This window comes from Capra hircus, chromosome 16 (genome assembly GCF_001704415.2).
Source record: "Capra hircus breed San Clemente chromosome 16, ASM170441v1, whole genome shotgun sequence".
Lineage (NCBI taxonomy): Eukaryota > Metazoa > Chordata > Mammalia > Artiodactyla > Bovidae > Capra > Capra hircus.
In genome coordinates this window covers 3,670,804-3,698,433 of record NC_030823.1, presented here as the reverse complement: position 1 = coordinate 3,698,433, position 27,630 = coordinate 3,670,804, and the positions used below count along the sequence as shown (strand labels likewise).

Here is a 27,630-nt window from a genome sequence, read left to right as displayed (position 1 = left end):
TCAGTGGACTCAGCTAACCACAGACTGTGTAGGACCATAGTATTTACTACTGAAAAGCATCTGAAGACAAGCGGACCCATGCGGTTCAAACCGGCACTGTTCATGGGGCAACCGCAGTTAATGTGAGGATTAAATGAGTCTCCACACTTAGAACAGTGCCTGGCACATATCAAGGCCCAATAATTATTATTATTTTAAATTCTAACCATTTCCCAGCAGACCCTGGTTCCTGCCGTCTCCCTGTTACATCAACAGAGCCTTATGACTCCTCATACCCCCATCGAGAACCCTACCTCCTCTCATCTGCATTTCAACCCCCATCTGCATTTCTCAAAATGGCCTTTATCATCCCAAACCCAGGAGTTCTCCATGCATTCTCGCAGCCCCTCTCTAGCAGTTACTCTTCCCTGGAGGGCTGAGTTTCCCCATTTTACAGAGGGGGAAAGTGAGGCTGAGAGCAGGGAGCAGGCCTCCTGAGGTCACCCAGAGGGAAGGCTGGGGGCATGGGTTCCCAGGTCCACTGCTGGGTCCACTTGAGGGCCTGGGGTCCCTGCCCAGTCCAGCTGGGCTGTCTGAGAATGCTCAAACGACTGGGATCACCAACCCGGGTCTTTACATGCTTAGAATAAAACTGGGAAAGTGAAACAAGGGAGACGTGTATTGATTCCCCCCTCCTCACCCTGCCACTCCCAAGGCTGAAAGGCAGACAGGAGAAATCCCTGAGGCTTTCCCACCCCCACGCATGGGCCCTCTGCCCCCACCCCCTGGAGGCCCCACCGGAGGACGGGCCAGGCCAACTCTTGCCAGTAGGCGCCAGGGCCCAGTTGCTTAGTGACCCAGCGCTGCCCGCCCTCACCCTCCAGGGCAAACAGCTGAGCAATCACAGATGGGATGGAAGGGCCGTTCTGTGTTTGGAAAGTTGTCCTTGCATTTTCTGCTCACTCAGTGAGATTTTTCTTTTCAGAGTCACTGGAAAAATCCATTGATTCCGCATCCCGAATCTCAGCAAGTTTCCCTTTCTCACAGTCCTGAGATCCGCTTTCACACGCTCGGCCTGAAGCGCTCTGTGTGTGCCCTCCGGGAGTGCCCACCAGCCCTTAGGGAAAGACGTTTTGTGGGGAAGAACCTCCAAGGCCCCTCCTCCTTCATCAGGCTTGCATGTAGGGCCTGCCATGTGCCGGGGACCCAGTGCTAAACAAGACACGGTTCCTGGTCCAGAGAATTACAGCCCATCAAATTGAGGGGTAGGAGAGGATGATATGGTGGTTTTCGGGGAGCAGAAAGAAGCATCAAGTTGCAGCTGGGAATGTTCTATGAACACTGGGACCCACCAGCTCAGCTCGCCCATCCTCCTCGCTAACACACACTTTCCCAGCCATGTGTGACTATGGAGGTCGTACCCGCCCATGGCCTCTCCACGTGTTCAGGCCAACACAGGGCCCAGCCTTGTATCCTCCGCTGCAAGGCTGGTCCCTGCAGCCCCCGTGCCCCACAGTGTGGCGGGCAGCCCAACACCACCCCTCGCGCTCGGGGAGAGCCAGGAGGTGAGGAGGAGAAGGCAGGACTCGCGGACTGGATGCTGGCGAAGGGACGCTGATAGCGTATGGCGACCAGCTCTCCCAAGACCCGTACAGCGGAAAGCGGCCTGGCAAAGAACGATCGAGATAAAGACAGCTTCCTGCGGCAGGTGAGCAGAGGAGAGCTGGGATGCCTGAGGTTGTTTGGAGCCTTTCAAAACTTGACTCTCACCCAAGACACCAAGTGTGTGGTGGGAAGAGCGTGTGCTCTGGAGTTGGATGAGCGTGGGGTGTGGGCCTCGCCCTTGGCTAAGCCCCTCTCGCATAGGACCTCGTTGAATGTGCCAGCCCTCTGGCCTGACAGCAACAGAAACTCCGCCAGGGTGGTCTGTCAGGTGGAAACGCGCTGCCGCCGCCCTCCCTGCTTTACTTTTTTTTAAACCTAGGATTGTAGCCTCACGGGCAGCAGCGGTCCAACCAGCTGGAGCCACGTTGAGTAGCGCCATGGACAAGGAAGGGCTGATTGGTGGGTTGGAGCATGACAGTGTGATGAGCACAGGTTTCCTCCCTGCCTGTGGGAGCTACATGCAGAAACAAGGGAATGGCCGTAACGACCCATCCCAGTCTCCTCCAGCTCCAGGAGTCGCTGCTTTTCAGAGGCTAAGCTGATCTCCTCCAACCCTCCCCAGGCTGCTGCGGTCCTGTCGCTGCCAGCCCGTCCCCAGCCCCCTCCTGGGTTACTTAGCCCAGGCCCTCTGATTCTGGGGGCCAGCCTCCCCGCCCCCCATCTTGGGAGCCGCCACCACCTCCTGATGAAAGTCGCGGGGCCACAGGGCAGACGCAGTGTCCCCCCCCCCAGGTGACCCTCTGCCCATGGGCCCCATCCAGACACTTCATGGGTGGGGAAGGGAGCAACTAGGGTCTGCTGCACACTGTGGCTGAGGCCATAGGTCTTCATACATTTTTGCGTCTCTGTATCCCCCGACCCCTCGGCCCCGTGCTATAAGAAAATTGAAAACACTGCGTTTTGATTGAGGCCAGGCATTGTGGCATTTTGGATGCAACATTAACAGGCGGGAACCAGTGTGGACTTTGCTCTAGAAGCAAAGGGGAGGCTCTGAAGGCTTTGGGATGCCAGAATGATATGCCATCGAATGCAGGGTACGCAGCAGGGGAAGAAACAGAAGGGAAACTGGCTGGGCGACCTCCTGGAGCATCTCAGGAAGAGCTGACAAGCCCCCAGCTAGGTAGGGCAGGGTGGGGGACAGAAAGGAGAGGCCACACCATGGAGGCGGAAGCCACAGTGCCAGACTGGATGGAAGGCGTGAGAGGGGAGACCCTTCCGGTGCTGAAGGTGGGGGAATAAGAGGACGAGGCAGAGACAGGGCAGGAAGTCAGTCACGGGCAAAGCTATGAGCTGCTCCTGGACACATTAAATTGTCGGCATCTGAGGGGCGTGAGAGACCTCTGACAGGCTACAGAAAAGTTCATTCTACAGCTAAGAAGAGAAGGAGATGGGGGGTGCAGGCTGGGGAGCTGCACGTAAAGCTGGGGAGGGGTGGGGGAGGAGAAGAGATGGGAACCAGGACAGAACCACGGACAGAAGGCGCAGGCTCAGCGAGCCCAACATGCAGGTTTCTGCCTCTACAGCTCCCTTCTTCCTCCCGGTTCTGAAATTAAATGCCCCTGGTTCCTGGCAAATTGATCTGGTCTTCTTATCCCCAGAGCATATGCCTTGCCAGGACTGGGGTGCTATCTTATGGGAAGACGGAGCCATTCAGAAGATGAAATGAGGTCCTGAACGAAGACAGGTCTGGGTCTCCCACACAGGAGGATCCCAAAGCTGAGAAGCACACAGGTGTGGGTTACCTGGTGAGGCAGGATCAGCGGAGGGCTGGGACCAGGCTGCAGGCACCAAGGTGAGCCTGAGGTGCCTCCCTGTGCCACTCGTGGCTTGGAACCTGGATCCAGAGTCCAGCCTGATGTTGTGAACTAAGAGCTGGGATTCAGGGTTGAGAGCCGTGCAAAGCTTTCCTTTCTACCAAAATAACGTAGGTGGATGGGTGTTACATGTGTGCTGAGCTATAACTTTAGAGGGAAAAGAGGGCCAAGTCTGGATAAAGTCTAAAGGTGTGAAGAGAAAGGGTTGAGTAGTGGGAGTGGAGGAATCCGGAACACAAAGGGGAGGATGTCTGGGGTGAGCCCCAGGTGGTCCTGGAGAAGGAGCTGGTGTCAACCATTCAGGCCCTTTCCCCAACCCCACCCTAGGGAAGTCCTTACAGTTTAGAGAACTTAGCAGTCAGGATCTCTCTCTGCCAGTCCCGTGAGAAACTGGCAAGGCTCTGCTCCCATGCAAAGTGGGGAAGGACTCTCGGTTAAAAAAGAAAAGGACGGGCTCATGTGACACTCGTTGAAAGGACCAGATGAAGCACCCGAGTCTGGAGGCTTGAAGGGAGCTCAGCCGAGAGCTGGAGTTGAGCTGAGAAGCCAGAATCTGGCTTACAGTTCCGTGAGGCTTCTGTTCCATCATGAACCAGTCACGATCACCAAGGATTATCCTCTTAACATCCCTGCCAGCATCAGTGCTGAGAGTAACGCAGACTGCTCTGAGCAGGGGCCGGGGGCTCTGGGTCCTCGGGGCTGTTTCTACTTCGCTGAGTGACCAGGGAAAGCCTTTTACCTCCTGGGCGCTGGAGCCTAGGGATCTGTCATAAATGCTCATCTTACATTCCAACTGAAGCCATCAGTCACCAAATATTTCCTAAACAGGTGCTTCCCAGACTTTCTATGGGTGTCACCAAGGGGGAAGTATTTTGAAAAAGCAGATTTGAGGGTCCTACCTTCAAAGATGCAGCAGCCGCGATGTCTAGAGTGGGGCCCTCAACTGTCCAAAAAAAAGTGATCCAAAGAGAGATTTCCGATGTCAGTGGTCAGGGTCAACCCATGAGCACCACTGAAGGCTTCAGATAGTAAGAGGAACCAGCGCAGTGCTGAGTAAGGAAAAGCACCTTTCCTGCAAAAGTTCCCAGGGTATCCGGGGGAGGTAGGGCTGCCCACCCCAGGAATCACACCTCCTTGGCGACAGACAAGTACAAAGTCAAAGAGACAAGGGTTGCGGCCCTTCACCAAGAGAGTAGAGTTTCCCAAGGTGGTTGGGCAGAGGCGGGAGAAGCTATGCGTGGCAGAGACGGCTAAGTGTTCACCACAACCGGCTTCCTCGTCCACCTGGGCTCACAGCTGTATTTCATTTCTCAACCTCCCTGTGGTTAGGAGTGGCCACGTGACTGGGTTCTGGCCAATGGCGCAGGGGCGTAGAATACGCACACCGCTTCCGGGCCTGACCCACAGAATCTCCCGTGTTATCCTGAGCCCCACCTGCCAAAGTAACTTTCCTTAAAGAGGGAAATAAACTTCTGTCGTATCTGATGACTGAAAATAACGGGGCTGTTTGTCACATGTCAGTCCATCCTGATCACACAGGGTGCAAGAGAGATGGCGCAGCGATTAACCTCGACCAGCATTCAGCCAGCCCAGCTTCTGTAACCAGCGGCTGGTGCTCCATAGCACCTGCGCGGCGCGAGTCCTGATCTTACACGGCTTACCGTCTTCCTGGAGAAAAGCGACGCTGAGAAGGGCCAGGGCAGCAGCAGGCCGCCGGCCCCCAGGAGGGGACCACCGACTCCAGCCCCAGAGGGAGGCTATCGCGGGCCCAGCCAGCATGGAGAGGTGAGTGGTGGGCTGGGCAGGCATCCGAGAAAGCACATAAAACGGCAGTGATATGGTCCAACGGTGCTGAAGGTTTTTATTTTTATTGCTCAAATTTGGAACTAACTTATTTTTAGTGTCCTTTATGTCTCACGCCAAGAAGGTCAGGGGGAGCTACGGAGGTGGAGGCCTGGGTACTCCTGCTGCGGGCAGAGAGATGGGGATTTCCCTGACTGGTCAGGCTTGCATGACGTCCCTGGAACCATGGAACCTTGTCCACTCAGGGGCCAAGCAGCCAGGCAAGAGGAGAGGAGGCAAGTGCAAGGATGGAGCTGGGAGTGGCTTCATCCTGTGACCTCTGCGACTGCTCCCCTTCCTCTTTGCATCTTCCTTAAATTTTTCAAAAATCAATGGTGTCAATGTAGGCCAGGAAGGGCCCGGGGTGGGGAGGGGGGAATGGGAGTGCATTCCAGCTGTGCTTAAGTATAATATTTAACCACAGGTAGAGCCCAACCTTCTGCCTCCGTGTCCACAAAGAAAACACGCACGTCAAAGATACAGCAAGCAGTACCTAGGACAGGTGTGAAGAACTTGGAAGGTTCTGGGACTGATGACAGGGACCCCTGTTAATACCAAGAGCAGAATGAACGTTCCTGGGCCACACTGTGCCTGAGGAATGGAGGGGTGGAAGGACCCCGTGCCCCTTTCCTAGCCTGAGGCTGTTTGGCTTCTTCCACTGTGAAGAAGGTCCTGAGAGGACAAGGGCTGTCCCTGTCACCCACTGAGTGATGAAGACCCAGAAGAGCTCCTGACAGGGTGTCCAAGAGACCCCACCCAGCCAGACGTCTGGTCTGGTGACAGCTTCGTGCCTCCTGGCTTCAGCCTTTCCATCTGTAAACAGATGCTAGACTTGGGTCCTTCCAGCTCAGACAGTCTGCAAGCAGGAGGCTTTCTGTGTCCCCGGAGCCTCCACCCTAAAGGTCTGGTTGGTGCCTGGGGTCCTAGAGCCTGCGGAACATGCAGAGAAAACCTGGGGTGTCCGTGTCCCTGCTCAGAGGTCAGAGCCTGAAACTGCCGCCCCCCCTGCAGGCATCTGGGGTACTGCGGGGAGTGGGAGCCGGCCTCCCTGCTAGGGTCAGATCCCAGACAGGAAGACAGGGGCAGCTGGCAGGAGTGGTCAGAGATCCCAGGCACCAGGCCCACAAATCACCAAACCCTGCCTTCTGTGGGCCTGGAGCAGAGAAACTCTGGGCTGGGAGACGAGAGATACAGGTTCCAACCCTGAGGGTCCGTCAGGAACTTGCTGTGTGGCCTTGAATGACCCCCACCCCAACACCAAGGTCTTGAACCGGGGGACCGTATGGACGCCTTCCAGAGAGCTGCTTGGTCTGTACTTCTGAGTACTCGGGTCGGGGTTCCCCAAGCCACCGGGGGCCCCATTTGGAGACACGATCCAGGGTAAATGACCTAATCGGGCCCAGCAGCCAAGGGAGAAGTGCCTGCAGGGCACCCGAAACAAAGGCTGAAGACTGGGGCTCCGTGGCTGCCTCAGGGGAGGCCTGGGGCCCCGGGAGCTGCTGCCTTCTGAATGGAGGGAACCAGCCGGCCCAGGGCCTGGCCCCACTTCCTCTGCCACTGCACCTTCGGGGCCTCCTGGCTGCGCATGGCCCCTCTCTCCCCCATGCTCCTGCACCCCACCGAAAGGGCTGGACAGAGGTCTCAGGAGCTCCCTGGAGGCTGGGCCAGCCAAGGCTCCAGGACAGTGGGAGGCTTCCCTCCACGGCTCTGCTCCAGCCAGGCACACGACCGACTGGCAGATACAGGTTGCTCTGACAAGGCTATTTATAGACGCCAGCTCGGGCCTTTCCCCAATGGGGCCTCAGTCTCTCGGCGACCGGGAAACACATAAACGCCTTTCCTTGGAGACAGGAAGGAGAAATTCTCCTGGGAGCTCAGACTGGGTAGGGAAAAAAGCAATGATAGGAGTCAGAATGGGGCCAGGATAAGGCCGATCTCTTGGAAACCGTTTCTAAAAGTGGCTCCCAGGGGAAGAGAGATCTGAAGTGTTTCTAAAGGTGGAAAAGCACATAAGGTAGGAGACTGAGATCTGTGGATGAAGCGTCCCGGTTCCTGCGCCAGCCACATGCACCCCTGCACAGCCGGTGGGGCCACCCAGGGCCTGCTCCCCCACGAGAGGGGGCCCTGCGCCCCTGCCTCCGTGGAGACGGCTGTTCAGACGGCAAGGCTGGTGCTGAGGAAGATGTCTCCAACAGCAGTTCTGAATCTCAGTCAAGACTCCGTGCACCCTGTAGCTGGGCAGAGCCCAGGGACGAGAGGGGCCGTGTCCACCTCTCTCTCTTTGAGGCATTATCCTTATCACCCCGTGTGGGGTTCAATAGAATCCATTTCTCAGAAGGGATTCCCGCCCTCCGAGGCTTACAGACTTGGGAAAACGAGGGGGCTGTGCAGAGACCTCATGCCACGCAATGGGTTCAGGAACCAGACAAAGCTGGAGTTACTGTGGTTGCAAAGAGAGATGTGACGTGGGTGCAGAGCCGAAGGTGTGTTTTCAAGAGTGATCCCTGGGAAGGGTTTTGGGGGAGAATGAGAGAGAAGGCTATTTGGGCCAAAAAACAAGTTGCCCCCCCCATGCCAGCATGAAAAAAAGTGAAAGTGTTAGTCGCTCAGTCACGTCCGACTCTTTGTGGCCCCGTGGACTGTAGCCCGCCAGGCTCTTCTGTCCAAGGAATTCTCCAGGCAAGAATAATGGAGTAGGTTGCCATTTCCTTCTCCAGAGGATCTTTCCAACCCAGAGATTGAACCTCGGTCTCCGGCATTGTAGGCAGATGCTTTACCATCTGAGCCACCAGGGAAGCCCCTGCATATTTTATTGTAAAATATCTCTATTTCTCCCAAGAATCACCAGAGACACATACCTTTTTATTTGCCGTGTGAAAGGAGCCTCAGCTCTGCAGTGCCCCTTCCTCTACCCAATCGCACAGAAAGCCCGCCCTCTAGGGCCAAGGGCTTACAGCCTGGCTGGCAGCAAGTGCAGCAGCGAAACTCTGTTCTAAAAACAGGAACCATTTCCTACCCGGCAGCAACAAAACCCTCTAGGGCAATGGTTCACAGCCTCAGCTGCATCTCAGAAGTAACAGGCGAGCTTTTCAAAATCTTGATGCCCAGGCTTCACCCCAGACCAACGAAATCAGACTCCCGAGCTGTGGGGCCCAAGAACCCATATTTTCTAAAGCTCAGTACGCAGTTCCAGGGTACAGCTAAGGCTGAGATCCGCTGGCCTAAATAAAGACCCTACACAGCTGGAGTGCCCTTAAATAAATATGTATATGGGTGGCGGTGAGGGTAGAAGGGGGTATACACATTGAGGCAGGAATCCCAGGAGAGAGCTGGACACCCTCCCTTAGCAGCCATGGTTTCCGCATGAGCCCTCTTTACCCCCTGCCCCAGTTTCTTAAGCGGGTACCCAGACACAGGCCTGTTCTAGTTGATTCTTTGAACACTAAAATCAAAACTCCTCTGCTGATTCTTGGGTGTCTTCTCACAGTGCATTTGTTTGATGGGCAGAACCCAGCAAATGTGGGGCCTACAGGCAAGATGAATTATTAACTACGGAGGCCCCAGAGTCAGGCCTGGGGAAGTTTTTAGCTAATTTGACTCATGTAGGGCTGCTGAATTAATTATGAGCCTGCATACACCTGTAAAATGTAACCGCTCACTCTGTCTACAAACAGGCCCATTTAGGCAAGGGCCTGGCTTGGAGCCCTCTCATCTAAATAACAAAACAAATAAATAAACAGAGCTCTGCCGCCACTGCCATGTAGCAGACACATGGCTGCAACTGGGAGAGTGCCGCCAGGGGACTCAGGTGAGCTGGGTGTCCAGCATACACAGCCGCGTTAGGGGACACACACAAACCCCGTTAGGTTACCCTAGCTAGCTCAGGAAGTCAACATGGTAGCGGCACAGTGATCTAGGAGAGAAGTTTTAGTTTGCTTCTAGAAACACCCTGGACTTCTGCAAAGTTGCTGGGCTGTGTTTTAAGACGGTTTCTGGCCATCTGCAATACGGAAGTCTCAGCCTAGCAATGCTGTCCTTAATGAGTGACAGGGAGCCATCTACTTGCCACCTGGAGCTTCAGAGCTCCGATTTGGGGGAAGGTCACCCTCCCAGGCACAGGTGAGCGCTGTCCCCAAATCCTAGAGAGCCATTTTGAAAAGGTCCGGGGACAGGAAATGCTGAAAAGAACATTAAAAAAGCAAAAAAGACCAGTCTTGCCTGTGGTCCCCAAAGGGCTCCAGATCCAACCCGGGGTTTGCTCCGTCAACAAGTTCAAGGGGGCCCGCAGGGCAACTGCCCACCCACTCCGGTAAGACGTTGACAGCCTGTCAGCCAGGAGCCAGGTTTCCCTTCTAGACCACAGAGCTTGCTTCCCCGCAATGAAAGGCTCTTTACATTTACATCATTACATTTACCTTCGAAGGACGTTTGCTCTGCACACTCCTGAAGAAGGTGGTCTTGGCGGTGAAGAAGCAGTCCTCCAGTTCCTCCTCCAGGCTACAGTACCCACTGCTCATGCTGCTGTCCACCGTCATCTAGCCCGGAGCCCCGGCCGGAGGCAGAGAGCGCATCTGCTGGGGGCTCGGGTGAGGGGCAGCGAGGCGGGGACCCTTCCCCAGGCGGCCGCGGCGCAAGCTTCCAGCCCCGCCGGGCAGCGAGTCCGTTACTCGGCCGGGCGGACCCGGCGCCTCGCCTTTCACACTGGAGCCCGAGGGGCTCAGGCGGCAGGGTAACCTGTCCCCCGGAGGCGGTCAGACCCGGACACCGCGCGGCGCACCTCCCTCTGCAACTCACTGGGCATCTGCCCCTTCGCGCCCTGCGCGCCGGCGCCCCGCTCCACCCCGCGCCGAGCCCTTCTCGGCCCGGCCCCCGCCTCCGCGCCGCTCCTGCCCCTCCACTGCCAGAGGGGTTCAGAAGCCACTTCCTCTCGCAAGGTTCCTCCAGGCCCCGGCGGTCGCCACGCCCCTCCGGGTCCTCCCGCCCCAGGCCTGCGCGTCCCTACCCTGCCGCTGGACCACCGGCAAGTGGACCCGGGGCATCGCCAGAGTCAGAGCAGGGATGCCGGGCGGGAATGCACGGGGACGGACCCGAGGGAGAAAATGCCCTCTCTGCTGTCTCCATCCTCCTGCTGGCAGCTCCTTCTCCTCCCCCAGGACGGCAGGAGCTCGAAGGCCCACACCTTCGCGCCTCCCTTCCCCCCATCCTCTGCCTCCCCCACCCTCTCATTCCCCATTCCCTGGGTGAAGGAGCCAGGCCCCTCGGAGTGGTTAGAGAAGTGACTGAAGAAGAAAATCAATATCTGGTCTGCCTGGAGAAGCAGCAATATTTTAACTCGGAAATGCCAGAAGAAACTGCAGCCCCCCCCCCCCCACCCCGAAGCGTATGCAAATCAGATGCAAAGTTACAGCAATCTGCAGAGTAAGCAGGCCCTTCCACCCACCCCAGGAACTTGCCCCAGGAAGCCTCAGGTTTCTAAAGGCGCCTGCAGACACCACCCAGGTTATCAGTGCGTTTAATTCCCGGCGGGGAGGGGCGCCGGGTCTGGCAAAGAGGGGTCTTTGCCAGATGTCATCTCATCAAGGACGGCTCAGTTACATTTCTCCATTAGAACTGGATGAAGGGACGCCTTCCTCGACTGGGGCCGAATCCTTCAAATCCTTCATCTACAGTAGTTACTCCGTGTGCCTGCAGTGATGTACCTGCAGTCTGTCACTTCCCAACAGCCTCGGGATAGAGATTATTATTCCCTTTTCACGGGTGAGGAAACTGAAGCTCAGAGTCACATTGGTAGGACCAGTTTGCTGGGACTCAGACCCGGGTCCTTGCAGTCCTAGGGCCTGTCAGCGTGCTGCCGTCTCTCAGCAGAGAGGGGCTCGGAATCTCGGGAACAGAAAACAAGCCTTCAGAGCCGAGCAATGCCAGGGGCACCGTGCTCCTGGAGTCTGATGGCCTGGGGACACTGGAAACGCCCAGAGAGTGGCTGAGAGGGGTTATCAGGACTTTCTCCAAGTCTGTGTCTCCTGTAGTTCCAAAAAGCATCCAGTCTTGGGGCACAAGCTGGGTAAGGGGCTAGACTCAGCCCCCAGACTGCAAGCTGCCAGCTCCATTTTAAGCTCTGGCTACTTTTGCGAGGAGCCCTCTTCCTCCCCCATCTTAGTCAAATCCGTCAGTGCTCAGGATGGTTTCAACTGCAGCCCAATTTGGCTCCATCCTCCCACACAGTCTTTTTTCTAGAAGCCCGCGAATGCCTGGCAGGCACGAACATGAGCTAGCTGAGAGCCCGCACCGCGGCCCGCTGACCTGCCCAACTCCAGGGATGGTCACTACCAGTAGCTGCCTCCCCGGCCGGGAGTAAGTGGAAGTAACAAGTGGAAGTAACCAGGTGGGGAGGGGCGCTGGGGTGAGCTTCCAGGTGTTTTCAGGGAAGAATTCACGTTAGTGGGGTTGAAAGTAGGTTTTGGAACAATCTGCTCTTCAAATGAGTATTTCAAAGACTGTTTTGTTGGGCAAGGCTTCCCTGATAACTCAGTTGGTAGAAGAATCTGCCTGCAATGCAGGAGACCCCAGTTCAGTTCTTGGGTTGGGAAGATAACGCTGGAGAAGGGATATACTACCCACTCCAGTATTCTTGGGCTTCCCTGGTGGCTCAGCTGGTAAAGAATCCACCTGCAGTGCAGGAGACCTGGGTTTGATCCCTGGGTTAGGAAGATCCCCTGGAGAAGGGGGACCCACTCCAGTATTCTGGCCTGGAGAATTCCACGGACGGTATAGTCCACGCAGTGACAGAGCACACACAACTGAGTGACTTTCACTTTCACTTTGTTGGGAGTAGGGGAGTTTGCCCCCGAGACTATGGTCCAGGGAAAGGAAGCTGATTTTGGCCTCACCAGCACCTCAAAGGCCAATGTCAGGATGATGAATCCTGCAGGGAGGGGGCTCTGCATGACCCCTGGGCATCAGCAAGAGCCTGCCTGCTTTGTCTGGCCACTGAAAGAACACACGTTTCCTTATACAAGGAACCTCCTTGCTCAGTGGGAATTCAATACTTAAGGGAAAAACAGGCCCCAGATTCTCGGGCCACCCTGGACCTTGGAGTACACACTGACCTCTGCAGAGCAAACGCAGCCCTACACATTCAAAACGTACAATCTTAAAATACAGCGGACAACGGGCTTTTTGAACCACAAGCCAAAGTACCCCAGGAGTCAGCGTGAGTCTCTGCTTGTGAGCGGCACACTAGATGCCAGATCCACTTAGGAAAAGGCCTGAGTGACACCGTGTTCTTTCAGGGTGCTGCTCCCTGCCAGTTCAAATATTATGAAAAGTGACATCTGAATAGGGCTTTTCAAAGTCCCTTCACCTCATCACTTGGGTTGCTCTGCAACCCTGATAGCAGGTTTTACTCCCATTTCACAGATGAGGAAACTGAGGGAAGCGATGTGTTCCATCATAGCTCATGAGATATTCTCAAAGCCTAGTTAGTGTCTGTATATCTACCCTACTCCACCTGTCAATGAGTCCAGGCTTGGAAGGAAGCCAAGCAAAGCAGAAATGGTGCTGGCGAGGACCCTGGGACTCTTCTGAAGCCAGCAAAGATCACATGTGATACAACAGGTTGGCCAGCCTCCAGGAGGAAAAATCCAGACTGAAGCTCCATAATCCCAAAGGGAGGAAGACCGGGTTCCTTTCAGTGTCCAGTGACCCTGGCTACACCTCTTCCCCATGAATAATCAACGATGGTGATAACGTGGCCAGGGGGAGGGGAGAAGGCAGCCGGAAGAGCTTAGGCAACAGCGCTTCATGCTTCTGGAAGTGAACGTGCGAAGGGTAGGAACTGGCTGTTCCTGTCCCTGGTCCCAGGAAGAGGAGTCTGGCCCTGAAGCTGCAGCATCCAGAGCCCCAGAGCAATGATGGCGTCGCTATTGGGGGGTGGGGTGGGCAGGGTGGATTCAGAAAGCCCCACTGAAGTGGTGGATGGGTGACTTCCCTGTCTCAGAGCGTCAGATAATGAAAGACATCATTGGAAACTTTCTTCCTCTCTCAAATGCCATCCTGACACGTGGCCAGATCCCTTGTCAAATCCACCCTGTGGGTCTGTGTTCCAGGAAAGCTGTGGTACAAGAATGGAAGCCAGGGGGCTGGTATTCCAGGCCCAGCTCCAGCTCTAGCTTGCTGTGGGAGCTTCAGCAACTTTGGACCTCAGGTCTCCTCATCCAGGATCCATGGAGGGGTCCAGAGATCAGGTTTGGGGCCTCATGAACGACAAACATATTCAGAGGCCGAAAATCGGGTGAGGTGCCAACCCACCCCAGAAACCATTTGGAGCGATCATTAGCCGCCTTGCGTGGACGCTGTCTTCCTAGTAACTTTATGTGCTTCGTTTCATTTAATCCCTACAGCAAACGGGGGAGGAGGCTACAGTTCAATATCTCCACTTTACAGAGTGGAAGAGGAGGTTCTGGCAGGTCGAGTGACCTGCACACAGTCAGACATGCTAGTTCCGGAGGAGCCAAATCAGCCCAGCTGGTCTGACTCCAGACCCAGGCCCTTGACTGTGTACAGGCAGAGCATCAGAACCTATCCCCCGACCGCTCTGCGCACAGTCATCCTGCCTGACACTGGCGTCTGTCACAGATAAGTCAGGAGCTGCTTTCTCAGTCTGCCTATGACCCTGTCTTCCCTTTGGCTCACTGGGGTTTTCCACAGTTCACTGACTGTTTCCTCCACCCCCTCTGTGCTCGCATTGTCCCTGGGAGCTGCGTCTAGGCCAATGGCATCAACCACACTTGACCTGTCTCATGATGCCCTCTCCCCCAGGTACTCCAGATGGATGCTTCACCAGGTACCCAGCCCTCCCCACTACGGCCTCACTCTCAACAGGTCCAAACGGAGGTGATTATTCGGGGCCTCAGCCTCCCCCTGCTCCCCCTACTTTAGAATTTCCTATCTTGATGGATTCCATCAACACAGATTATTGCAAAGCCTTCCAATAATGTCCTTCGTTCCCATCCTGACTCCTCCAAACTCCCCACTGTCTTGTTGCCAAAGTTACCCATCTAGACCGAGATCTGATCAGGGTTATTTCATCATAAAATCTTCCCATTCAGATGTCAACTAATAATTATTGAATATGTACTGAGGATCAAGACTTAGTATCAAGCTTATTCATTTATTCAACAAATAATTCCTGAGCACTTTCTACATGGCAGGCACCAGACTGGGTGTTCTGAAGAACACATAGTCCTTGCTTTCTCCTAACAGCCAGTCTGAACAACACAAAATAAGATGTCATATTGGAGCTACCGAGCTCTCATATACTTCATTCTTGCACTTAATCCCCCAGACGTGGAACAATGGACTGGTTCAGAATTGAGAAAGGAGTACATCAAGGCTGTATATTGTCACAACCCTGTAAGAACGTATTTTACAGATGAGTAAAATGAGACTCAGGATGGCTGATTTGCCCCAAACCGAAGAGCAAATAAATAGTGGGATCAGATTTCAAACCCAGAGCCTCAGTGTCTGACAATTTTTCACCACAGCTGTCCTGCCTCCAGTGACGCCCCAGTGCCTACAACAATATCCTCAGCTCCAGAGCAGGTCCTTCAAGGCCCTTCACAGCACGTGCCCGGCCTACAGGCCATGCCCACCGCCAGCCACACTCAGGCAGCCCTCCTTGCAGGCACACACGCTCGCCTCACGCTCCCGGCAGCCGCCCACCCCGCGCGTGGCCTTGCTCTCGGTCTCCTCTGCGTTCAGAGCGCTCCTGCCTCCACTGGCTTCCTGACGCACACTCCCCACCCACGGCCACACCTGCCCCACCTTCCCAGCGCCTCTCGGAAGCAGCCTTTCTCAGATGCCCTCTCTGGGGTGAACCTTACTGCCACCCCGTGTCCCGAGAGCAGCTTCTGACAGCATTAGACTGTGAGCACACCACAGAGCTCAGCTTCCCCCGGATGACTTCCTGTTGTGAGAGGTACGCGGCTGACTCACAGCAGAGGCAGTTTTCTGGGGCTCCTAGCCCTCTCCACGCTTCGCTTGCTGGGTTGTCAGGCTGCCAGCTTCGCTAAGGCCGTGACACACACACCAAAGGCAGTTAGATCAGCCCAGACTAAGACGCGGAGGCCCTGGAGGGCTGTTGCTGGGTCTGCGGCAGGCCTGGGGAGTTGGCCTTCTAGCTGCCCTCCTTTAGGGGAACTAGAGAATCATAAAAGATGCTTCTGACCAACAATCCCATCCCTCGCGCTATCGCTTCAGTCCTTCAGGAGCCAGGGCAATGTGGTCACGGATGTGAGATGTGTGAACAACCCTTGCACTACTGCATGTAGAGAGAGAGAGGCTTGTTGCCTCCTTAGGGCCTCAGGACAAGCTGGCCCAGCCAGAGGTCATCTCAGGCACCTACTGGTTCTAGGCTGGGAGGAGTAAGTGGGGCTGTGAGGGGCACAGAGATACATCTCCAGTGCTTAAGCATTTCAAGAGAAGCAAGGGCTAGAACCCTGGCTCTGCTTGGCACCAGGGTATCAAGAGCCTCCTGGTTGGGAAGCCATTCCCATTGTCTGATCAGAACTGAGCTCCCCTGGGCTGCCAGACAGGCCTTAGGGCGGCTCCTGTTAGAGCAGCTGTTGAGTGGAGCGGAATCACTGACAACTTTGGCCAGCACTTCTGGTTTCTAGAGCGTGGAGGGAAATCTGTGGTGGGGGGTGGCTGGAGACTGGCCCCTCCTTTTGGCACCTGTGGATGGGCTGGCAACAAATGAGATAAAATAGAATTGTAAAATGTATTCGATTAATCCAAAAGAAGGAAGAAAAGGAAACAAAGAATAAGCCTAATAGAAAACAAACAGCAAGAAGATAGACTTCAAATCTAATTATATCAATAACCACATTAAATGCAAATGAACTAAATAACTCAAAGAGCAGAGATGATCCAATTGGATTAAGAAAAACAAGATTCCACTACTTGCTTTCTGTAAGACATGACCTTTAAATATAAAGGCACAGATAGCCTAAAATAAAAGGATGGATAAAGAAATAACATGCTAATGGTAATCAAAAGAACGCCGCAGTGGCTACATCAACGTTAGAGAAAGTCGATTTCAGAACAAAGAATATTGCCAAAGATAAATTTATTTCATAATGAAAAGGGTCGATTAATCCAGAGACTGTAATAATGTTCAGTGTTTACGCACTGAATAATGTAGCTTCAAAGTACAAGATAGGATTGAAAGGAGACGTGGCCAAATCTACAATTAGAGTTGGAGAGTTCAACACCCCTCTCTCAATAATTGATAAAAGAAGCAGAGCACGTGGTGTGCCTCAACAAACGTTAGCTAACGTTGGTATCACAGTTCAGCCTGATAAGCCTTTAGAGCATTTCAGAGGAGACCCAGGGCCAGAATCCCTGGAGAGGCGCACACGCATCTATCGGGAGTGCTCCTCAGGGAGCCCCAGCCTCTGCAGAGGCAGACTCGGTCCCCGCGGGTCTTCCCTTCCGGCTCCGTGGCTCCCCCGTGTGGCGGCTCTGGGTTCGGCCTGTGGCGCGGGGCTGGGGGGCTGGGGCATCCTCCTGAAGGGTTCGGAGAAGCGAGCCCTCGGCAGGGGCAGGGCAAGGAAACGGAGGTGCGGCCGCAGAGACAGGACAGGGCCGGGAGGCAGGAAACCCGGCTCTCCTGACCAGCTGGGTCACCGCTCCGAGGCTGCGGGGGCCGCGGGAGGCGATTGCAGCGGGCGCCCTGCGAGGGGAAGACCGCGAGGGGCTGCGGGGAGAAGGCGGGGGACACACGGAGAAAGTCTAGGCGGCCCGACCGGGAGGGCTGAAAGGCCAGCCGGCCAGCCCCCGTCCCTTGGTGAAGGCAGACAGGGTCCTGAGTCCTTTTATCAACAGAGCAGAGCAATAAGAGGCTGCAAAGAAGGGGATAATCGTGTCTTGTAGCGAGAGTGCCCAGCAAACCACAAAACCATAGTGTCCTGGGTTTATGTCCAGGAGAAGAATGCATCTTTCTGGTATTGTGGAGAGTAGGCAGAACCAGACTGTGAAGGGTTTTGTATGCTAATCCAGATTCAGACTGACTTTGAGGGTAATAGGAAGCTGCCAGGGGCTTCCATCACAGGGCGACATGATTAAAAAAAAAAAAAAATCCATTAAGGCTGTTGAAGGCACCAGAGACGGCCTTGGAATGTTACCTGGTGATACCAAGATGCTTTCGCCTACATCTCGCTGCAGCCACAGAACCACCATTGCTCAGAGGAGAAACCTGAGGCTCAGGGAAGCTAAGAGGCTTGTGCCCGTCACACGTCCACAGTGTCATCTGCACAGTCTGAATTAGAACCGGGCTCTCCTGTCATCCAGGCCAAGAGTCTTTCTTTTAAGAAAATAGGTATTACCTTTTAGAAATATTACACTAGAACCATCTGGACAGCATCGGCTTATTCAAATAGCCCCGAAGCAAAGAGCAAAAGTCAAGGGTTCTCTCACTCTACCCCAGTCACCCCCCACCCCCCTCAAGGTGAAATATCTTCCAGCCGTTGGCTGGGTGCCCTGCAGGCCCTCACTCTCACACACATTTACACACACACACATGTACAAGGTACAAATGGATTGTCTTATATGTACCACTGAGTGGCTTGTCTCTGTCGGCACTATCCCTTGTCAGCACATGCAGACCCATCCCTCCTTTGGAAAACCACATGGGTCTTGGTACCAGTGGCTGGAATTTCCATCCTGGTACCCCTACAGTTCTCTCCACTGATCACAGTGCCCAGGAGGCAGTGGCTGGACCCAGTGCGCTGGTATTTGGGGAGAGCAGTCTCTGCTGCCCACTGAGGGCACCAGAAAGGACTTTAAAGCAATGCCTGGCTCTGTCATTACCTGTGGAAGGAATCTGAGACAGTCCTTAGGCATACTGCTTTTTTAATTTTAGAGATTAAATATTAATTATGTGTATCAGGAAAAAAAATCCTAAGTACATCAATGGTGATTCAAGGACTGAAACTTTGTCCTCTAACATAAGTTTAAGTTTAATAAAAGAAATCTATTTGAAGAGGAATATTAAGTCAACAGTAGCACCGGTGGACTATTGACATGGCCAGAGTCCTCAGTGTGGAAAGTGCCTCGGGAGGTCTGGGAACTGCAGCAGGCGGGGCTGGACTTGCAGACCGGGGCCAAGAGCCTCATTTCTGAAGCCTGCTGCTGGGTTCTGGGGTGCCACCAGGAGGGGGGAATCTGGGCCCTATGGACAGGAGATCCCATCGCCGGCCGCAAGAGAGCTGAGCGGGAGGGAGAGTGGCGCTGTGTTTGTCTTGTCGCCCGTGCCTTCCACGTGCTGAGGAAAGGGGCACCAAAGGCCGGGCACAGAGCTGCCACGTCCCTCTGGGCAGCAGCAGGTCCTGGTAAGAATCCACAGCTGTGGGCAAGGGCTTCCGCTCTCGGGTAGGCACAGAAAGGACCAAGCCAGACCAGCAGAGGTCTCATTTCGTCCGGAGGGCACTGGGGAGTCCCCGGGATTCTTTCATCACGGGTGACGGGGTAAGAGCAACTTTCGCACCACCTGAAGGGTAAAGTCTTTGGGGCATGCCCCCAAATAAGGGAACTGCAGCAGTTTTGGCAACGTATTGTGATCTTCAGCTGATGGCAACCACGTCCTCTAGGAAATAGCCTTAAACTGAAGAGGAGACCTGGGCGGACTTGAAGGGATTTGCTTGGTCAGCAAAGGGTGCCCAAGAGAAAAGCCAGTCATGCCAGACCTTGGCGATCTCCAAGGAGAGACTGACTAAGGCATGGGCAGCTCGCAGCCGCACCTCCTCTGTTTCTCCACCTGGGAGAGACGTGCACAACCCACAGGGCTTCTGAGTGCAGCTGGGGCTTTAAGCCCGTTCCCGCCCCCTAAACACCCGCCCCGTCTTCCCCCCTCCCCACCTCTCATGGCAGAGAGAAGACAGCCTGAACCTTGGGATTACTGCTTTTCAAAGGTTGAGGCCAAACACTTATCGACAGGATGATCTCAACTGTGTTTTGAAAAATGTATGAACGTACAGGAAGAAAATGTAAAAATGTTAACGAACAGTGGTTCCTTCTGGATGGAGGAAGATCAATGATTTTTCTTTTCCTTCAACAGCAGAGCGGAGAAATGCCACCAGGCCAAGACCTCCTAACAGTCATGTGCCTCCAAACTGGCAGAGCTCCGATCAGGGCCCTCCCCACCCCCTGAAAATCCCCACCCCACCCCCTGAAAATGGCACTCGAACATTTGGGTAGCTCAGACCAGGTGACGAGGTCAAGGTGAAGGCAAAGCTCCATCCTGGTATGCAACAGAAAATCGAGCCAAGGCGGAAATCAGCACAAACAGGCTTTTTAGAAAAGGCGAGTGAGGCTGGAGCAGGGCCCAGGTTTTATTGATAGAAGGCTAGGTGCTGCCCCAGCTGTGCTGAAGCATGCAGCCAGGCCTGTCCAAGGTAAACACTGCAGCCCAACCCAGCCAGCCCTGGAGCAAACCCCACTGAGCAAACCCCACTGAGCAAACCCCACTCCAGGCTAGCTGCCATGGGGGCTGCTCGGCATCCACGAGGGGCTCTTGGCTCCTTCTGTATTTTTGTGGTGGTTCTGCTCTACACACAGCCCTGATTCAGCTTGCCAGAAAATTCCAAGGTTGACACGTCTCCCCAACAGAAGGGGAGTCACTCTCCTCCCAAATACTCAGACTTGGAAACACCTGCTCACTGTTGAAATTCTGAGGATGAGACAGGCATCCAGCAAACTCCAGGCCCTGCTCTGGGGCTTCCTGTTCCCCTCCCCCTCCCCACCCCGCACTTGAGAGTGTTGGCTAAGTGAGGCTTAGTTTGGGTTTCTCACACTGCACTGTTCACAATTGGGTCTAGATGATTCTTTGTTGTGCGGGGGGTGAAGTGGAGGGGGCGCTTTCCTGTACAACTGGAATCATTCAGCAGCATCCCAGGCCTCTGCCTACTGGGTGCTAGTAGCCTCCTCCAAGCTGTGTCCGCTAAAAATGTCTCCAGTCACTGCCCGTGACCCGGCGGAGAGGGGAGGGCAAAACCACCCCCATTTGAGACCTGTTGCTCCAGAGGGAGAAACAGAGACCCAGAGTAGAACCCAGGATGTAGTGGGCTGGGCAGGCTCAAGGAGAACAGAAAGACAGACTTGGAAGTTCCCAGTGGAAAAGAAAGTGGGGGGAAATAGTCTAAATGAGATATTTAGGAGACGTTGCTCTCTGGTGGGCTATGTAACTTCCCTCCTCCACCTTCTAAAAAAAGTCTTCCGCAAAAGTCCGCATCATTCCCCAGGGCTTGGGGGTCAGATTTGTCTCCCTTCCTTTTCTTACCCTGGACGGGGGACGGCCCTCCTGAGAGGTCTGGTTCCATGCAGACTCCGGTATAGACAGCTCCAATTCTGAAGCATGTGGAGGATGTACAAAAGTTTTCTTCTCATACCAAATACATGAGTTACGGGAATCTGTTTAGGAATGGGACATTCCTCCACGATGAATGAAGTTGATCCAAACGTATTACTTGTCCCTTCTTTTTTTAAAAAAATAATTTTTATGTATTTACTTATGGCCATGCTGGGTCTTCACTGCTGCGCTAACTTTTCTCTGGTGTGGCGAGCGGCGGCGACTCTCTAGTTGGACTGCTTCTCGTTGCCGGGGCTCCCCTCGTGTGGAGCACGGGCTCCAGAGCACAGGCTATTCCATAGCTGTGGCGCACCGGCGTAGTCGCTTCGCTGCATGTGGAATCTTCCTGGATCAAGGATCAAGCCCATGTCTCCTACATTGGCAGGCGGATTCTTTACCACTGAGCCACCAGGGGGCCTTTCTTATGGGCAACTTCCAATCAGCAGTACTTCACACATTTTTAACCAGGGACAGGCCTATCTCAAGGACATTTGTAAGCTCTCATTAGTATGCTCATCTATTGAAACAAATGCCTTAGAGAGTTTCAGAATAATCGCCCTTGCACTGAGTCATCACAGCATGGCCAAGAGGAGGAACTGCTACTCTGCTGTCACCAGACTCTGGTGCATCCAGATAAATAAATGCTTTGTTATTTGAACAATGCGCGCGCATGCTAAGTTGCTTCAGTTGTGTCCAACGCTGTGTGACCCTGTGGACCACAGCCCGCCAAGCTCTTCTACCTGTGGGATCCTCCAGGCAAGAATAATGGAATGGGTGGCCGTGCCCTCCTCCAGGGGATCTTCCTGACCCAGGGATCAAACCTACATCTCTTACGTCCCCTGCACTGGCAGGCAGGTTCTTTACCATCAGCACCGCCTGGGAAGCCCCATCTAAGCTATGGACCACACTGTAGTCTAGTGATCCAGAGAGCTGAGGGCCTGCATCAGTGATCCGATCAATAGTGCATTTCTCAGGCAAAGTGCGTATCTTTCCATCATCTTCTGTGATACAGCCAGCCTGCACCACCCACTATGCCTGTGTGGCAATTGAAAAGTGAAAGTCGCTCCAGTCCATGGGATTTTCCAGGCAAAGGTACTGGAGTGAGTTGCCATTTCCTTCTCCAGAAAGTCGCTCAGTCGTGTCCGAATCTGTGACCCCAGGGAATATACAGTCTGTGGAACTCTCCAAGCCAGAATACTGTGAGTAGGTAGCCTTTCCTTTCTCCAGGGGATCTTCCCAACCCAGGGATCGAATCCAGGTCTCCCGCATTGCAGGCGGGTTCTTTACCACCAGCTTTACTGGTAAAAGGTGACAGGCAGTTTTCCTGCTGAAAAAATGCTTTGATGATCTACACTGATGCATCATATCAATGTTCTGGTTTCTTCCAATGCCAGGAAGCCTCAGACAGGCAGCAGCAGAGAGACTGGGCAATGAATCATAGCTTTTCTCACTGTTCAGAATGTCCTCCATAATCCCAGGTTAATACAGACACGGTGTTATCCTCGGGGCCTTTGCCGTGATATCCAATGAATGGTAGCGGTACAGACAGCATGAGATGGTCTTGACTGTACAGCGCCGCATAGTACGTGTGTTCATCTTTCTTGACGTGTTTACGTTATTTCTATATTGCCACTGATTGTGGATAGTGTGCAGGACAACCTCCTCATGCCCTGTGAATTTCCAAGACACCATGTCACATGGGCTGGCAGCTTGTTCTAGGGGGATTTGGGCTGAGTGCAGAGCTCCACAGCTCTGTCCATGATGCCCGGGACTGAGCCTGGGACGACACCTCCCACCGGCCCACCGCCACAGGGTGGATGGCGGGCTGCCCTGCGGCTCGGGCTCCCGGTGTCTCAGTTCAGCCCCGGCCATGGGGCATGGGAGCGGTGGAGAGGGGAGGCCAGGTGACTCAGTGTCTGCAAGCTTCTCCCAGAGACACAGCTTTCAGAACCGATTTCATATCATTTTAATAAAAATACACATCATATTTGCTTCCTGTCCTGCTTTCCCAGTGGGAGGAAAGGCCTGGGGAATAGCAGCAGGGAGGCTGGTAGCACCCATGGGTGGACCCAGTGACTGAACATGGTTGAGCAGGTCCATCATGGCTGGAAAAAGCACGTGTGGGCGGCGAGTCTGGGGACCTGGGACTGGACCCCAGTTCCCCAGGCCCACTCGTATTCTCTTGAGGAAATAACCAGTCATTCAGCATCTGTGTTGTCTCTCACAGCACCCAGGACTTTCCCCTCAGAAACCAGGGGTTTATTTAAAGGGCTGCTCCTACTTGACTGTATCACTAAGTTCCCAGCATTCCTGGGCTAGGCACATGGTCTACATTCAAAACATATTTGTTAAATAAATAAACAGATGACGTCCTGGGACACTCCTTACTTCCTTGACCAACAATCTTCGACTCATACACTAAGGCTTAGAGGAAATGTCACCTCCCCTGGGAAGTATTCCCTGATTTCTCCCAACAGAAACAGCCGCACTTCCCTGTACTACTCAGAACACTTGGCTCATACTTTTATTGAAACTCGTATCACAGCATATACTATTTGGTTGTATTTTGCCTCCCCTGCCAGAATGTAAGTTCTCTGAGGATCTCTTACCAGTGCTTGACACATAGCAGATAAATCAATGTGTGTTCAATGCAGGAATTAAAAACAAGGCTCTCCTGTCTCCCTCCCAAAGGCTTGACATCAAAGGTCGAATACATCCTGGTTCAAGTGCCTCGGCAAAGCCCAGAATCAAGAACTGCTTTGGGCATCATCTTCCTGATCCTCTGACACAGGGAAACACTTGTGCAGTCCCTCTGGAGCTGGCCTGGTCTGGCTGGCTGGCTGGCAGGACAATGCCCTGCCAGCACCTCAGCGCCAGCACCCTCACTACCCCAGGGCTACAAGGCTTCAGAGGACCCTCAGGAGCTTTCCCTGGGACTCCCACCCCCACCCATACCGCACCCCGTGGCTGGAGCCCTAGGACAAGGCAGGCTCTGTGCCTGGGTGGACTACAGGGCACTTCTCAAGACCAGCAGGCTTCCCTGCTCCTTCCACCCTGTTCCATGCCCCCAGCCCCTTGGCAAGGGGTGTGCCACCTGCGATTTATCACAAGAAGCATATCCTTGGTCTCTCTCCGTTTCTGGCACAGAGCTCCGAAAACCCTTGGAACTTTCCAAGTACAGAGCAAGAAAGATGTTTCCTATGTTGATGAAGTGACTTTGGACCCCACCTAAGGATCATGAGAACCTACCAAGCGTTAGGACAGGAAGTTTCCCTCCCAGCCCCGAGGCTTCTGGGGAGTGGGGAGGGGCTGGAGGATGGTTGCCAGTGGCCAGGGAATTGATCAGTCCTGTCTGTGTAAAACCCCGAAAGGATGGGGCTGGAGAGCTGGGTGGGTGAACACAGGGAGGTGCGGAGAGAGCAGGGCTGGGAGAAGGCATGGAAGCTCTGTGTGCCTTCTGCCTACCTTGCTGTCCGCATCGCTTCCATCAGGACGTTCCCCTTACATCCTTCTATAATAAACTGGTAATCTAGAGGGCCCAAAATGCCTCTCAGTTCTGTGAGTGGCAGTAGCAAAGCAACTGGGCCTCAGGAGGGGGCTGTGGAACCTAGATCTGCAGCCAGTGGGTCAGGGGCACGGGTGAGAGCTCGGCCTTGTGGTCGGTATCTGCAGTGGTCATGGGAGGGGGGGCGGCATGCGCAGAAAGTGCCAGAATGGAGCTGAGTCATAGGACACGCAGTGCAGTGGAGGATTGCTTTGGCGGTGTAGCCACCTGCCCCCTGCCCCATCAGAACTGGGTGAAGAATCTGAGTGTGTGCCGTGGACCTCATCTGGCGAGAAAGGGACCCCCGACATCCGGTGGGAACGGGACCCTGACATCCGGCAAACGTGGAACATCCGGCAAACGTGGAACACCCGCGCACCTCCCACTCACCAGAGGCCGTGGGGGTGAGGGGAGCCCACACCCCTCAGAGGTCAAGCTCCGCGGTCCGTGCTGCCTACCTGGCTGAAGGTCACGGCGAGGGTGCTCTCTGGAGACGGCCTGTCCCGGGAGGCGCCGTCCTGCCGAGTGCAGTCCAGCTGGATCAAGCTGCGGCACTCCGGGTGGCAGGTGAATTTACAGTCTGGAGGGAGAGAACGGCAGGGGGATTAGTGGCCAGAGAAACGCCCTGGGGGCAGCATGCGGTTCCCAGAGGGAAGGGCGCTCAGGAGGGCAGCGGAGGCGAGCGGAAGGGAGACCCCCCGGGGGGAGTGTCGCTGGCTCCCCCTGCCACCGTGCGCGTGGAGGTGAGGGGGTGCTTTACAGCTCCCAGACTGCTCCCACCTCTGCTGTTGCGTGTGACCCTGCAACCCTTATTACTGCTGCTTGCTGGCTCAGAGGTTAAAGCATCTGCCTGGAATGCGGAAGACCTGGGTTCGATCCCTGGGTCGGGAAGATCCCCTGGAGAAGGAAATGGCAACCCACTCCAGTACTCTTGCCTGGAGAATCCCATGGAGGGAGGAGCCTGGTAGGCTACAGTCCATGGGGTCACAAAGAGTCGGACACGACTGAGCGACTTCACTTTCACTTTACAGATGGAAACTGGGGCCGGGGGACTTTGATGACTTTCTCTTAGGTCATCTCCCTTCAGGCTGGCGCACACGCTACTAATTTCTGTTATCCCATTGTTTTAATCAATGTCACCTGTCTCTGTCCCTACCCCATCTAGAAATGTGTCAGCTTCTCTAACCCGGCTGACACAGCCTAAAGACAGCACCCCAAACTAGGTGCCTCGGGGGAAACCTCACCTTTACTTCCTAAACAGTGTGCACGTCTATGGAAGTAAGACTCAACGCCCAGAGTTGAGAAGGGCGTAGGGGAATACCTTCAAGATAGGGACGCTGAGGCTCAGAGAGGTAAAGCCAGGTGCCCAGGGACACACAGCTCACTGGCCGGGCCACAGCTGCCTCTCTGGAACCTCCCCGGCAGAAGGGAGGTGAAGCTGAAGAGGGCAGGAGGCAGCGAGGCTGGGACCAGTGAGGGGAGAGGGTGTATGGAGGATGGGACCGAAACAGGACGGCAGCAAGGGAAGGGAGCACACGCCCACAAGCAGTGCCCCGATCTGAGGCTGGCTCCCCGAGACGGGCAGCGCCCCGATCTGAGGCTGGCTCCCCAGGGTGAGCAATGCCCCGATCTGAGGCTGGTTCCCCAGGGTGAGCAATGCCCCGATCTGAGGCTGGCTCCCCCAAACGGGCAGCGCCCCGATCTGAGGCTGGTTCCCCAGGGTGAGCAATGCCCCGATCTGAGGCTGGCTCCCCCAGACGGGCAGCGCCCCGATCTGAGGCTGGCTCCCCGAGACGGGCAGCGCCCCGATCTAAGGCTGGTTCCCCAGGGTGAGCAATGCCCCGATCTGAGGCTGGTTCCCCAGGGTGAGCAGTGCCCCAATCTGAGGCTGGCTCCCCGAGACGGGCAGCGCCCCGATCTGAGGCTGGTTCCCCAGGGTGAGCAATGCCCCGATCTGAGGCTGCCTCTCACAGAACCTGCTGGGCCTGCCAGGGTCACCTGTCCTGAAGGTGCGGCAGCTCAGCTGGAAGGCCCGGCTAAGGAGGCGGCCACAGTGTCCGTGAGAAGGCTGCCCGATGGTGATGTGGGCCTGTGGGGGGGTGGGGGTGGTGGGGGGGTGGTATGGCAGCCTGGGCCTGTCTGGGTAACCTGGGGACGAGGAAAGCTTCTGACTGATGAGGGCTCGGCCTCCTTCCTTTCAATAAGCTCCAGAACCTCGGCACATTGGGACTGCCTTCTTTAAAAAAAAACTTATTAATGACTTGTGGGGTTGTGTCGGGAGTGTGCAGCGCTCAGGGTCTTCCTCGCGTCCTGTGGGATGTTTTGTTGAGGCATGCAGGCTCTCCAGGTACGGCGTGCCGGCTTCAGTAGCTGTGGCACACATCCCAGGGATGCGGGATCCTCGTCCCCCAGCTGGGGGTTGAACCCACGTCCTCTGCATTGCAAGGAGGATTCCGAACTGCTGGGCCGCCAGGGGAGTCCTTGGACGTCATCTTAAAGCTGTGAAGCGCTCTGCGGGGGCTGGTGGTGAAGGTGGGTCTCCTCTTCTCCCCAGGCTCTCGGCGGGGGGCGGGGCGGGGTTCGGAGTGAGACCACCACTCTCTTCAAGCCACCACCTTCCCTTCCGTCCCCAAAGATGAGTGCAGGGACCACCCTCCTTGGACAGTTTCTGCTGTTGATGCCACAGCGTAGCACCTGGGGATTCCAGAACTCTGGCGCCTTCTGACTCCACGCTCTGAAGTCCCGAGCACCCTCCGGGATGGCGCTCAGGAGCCCCGCAGCCAGGCCCACCACGATGCCTCCTCCTTCACCGCCCACCCAGGCCTTCCTGGCCCTCCTCCAGGGAAGCGGTCTCGCCTGTGCAGGGGCTGTGTGGGGCCCACTCGGAGCCACACACCATACCCCTCCCAGCGCCCCCATGCATTCCTGGGCCCCCAGAGGATTCCTGCCCAGTGTGGGGACGACCTCACCCCTGGCAGGGTGGAAGGCAGCGGGGAGGGTGTGCAGGCTGAGTCTCCGCTGCCTGCGGTGCCCAAAAATGCCAGGGCTTCGATAAGGGAGCCCCGAGAAGCCTTGCTCCGGGCCCGCTCCCGGGACACATCTGTGCAGCTCCCGGTGGGCTCAGAGCGTGAAGCATGCTCCGGGGCTGCCAGCCGGTGGGAGCCCGCCAGCTCTGCCCCGAGGGAGGGCTGCCCCTGGCTCCCAAAGGCAAGAGCATCTGGACAGAGGACGCCGCCCTGCAGTGTCTTCTTTCAGCTGTGTCCTGCCAACTCGGGCACCCTGAGTCCACCGCAGTCTCTCGGTGCCTGTCTGTCTCTCACTGACACACACGCACACGCGCTCTGAAAAGAGCACCAAAACCAGACAGAGATTTACTTACTGTT

General features: G+C 55.3%; 1 protein-coding gene across 2 annotated transcripts in view; it reads right to left on the bottom strand.

Moving 5' to 3' along the window:
* RASSF5 (Ras association domain family member 5) overlaps positions 1-27,630 on the bottom strand; it is a 75,109-nt gene that overhangs the window by 23,357 nt on the left and 24,122 nt on the right. The window contains exon 2 of one of the 2 annotated variants that reach the window (XM_018060091.1): positions 24,706-24,827. In XM_018060091.1, the coding sequence (XP_017915580.1) occupies positions 24,706-24,827 (122 nt within the window). Of the gene's footprint in view, positions 1-9,715; positions 10,166-24,705; positions 24,828-27,630 lie in introns of those variants that run through there. The other variant, XM_018060092.1, reaches the window with a different exon arrangement.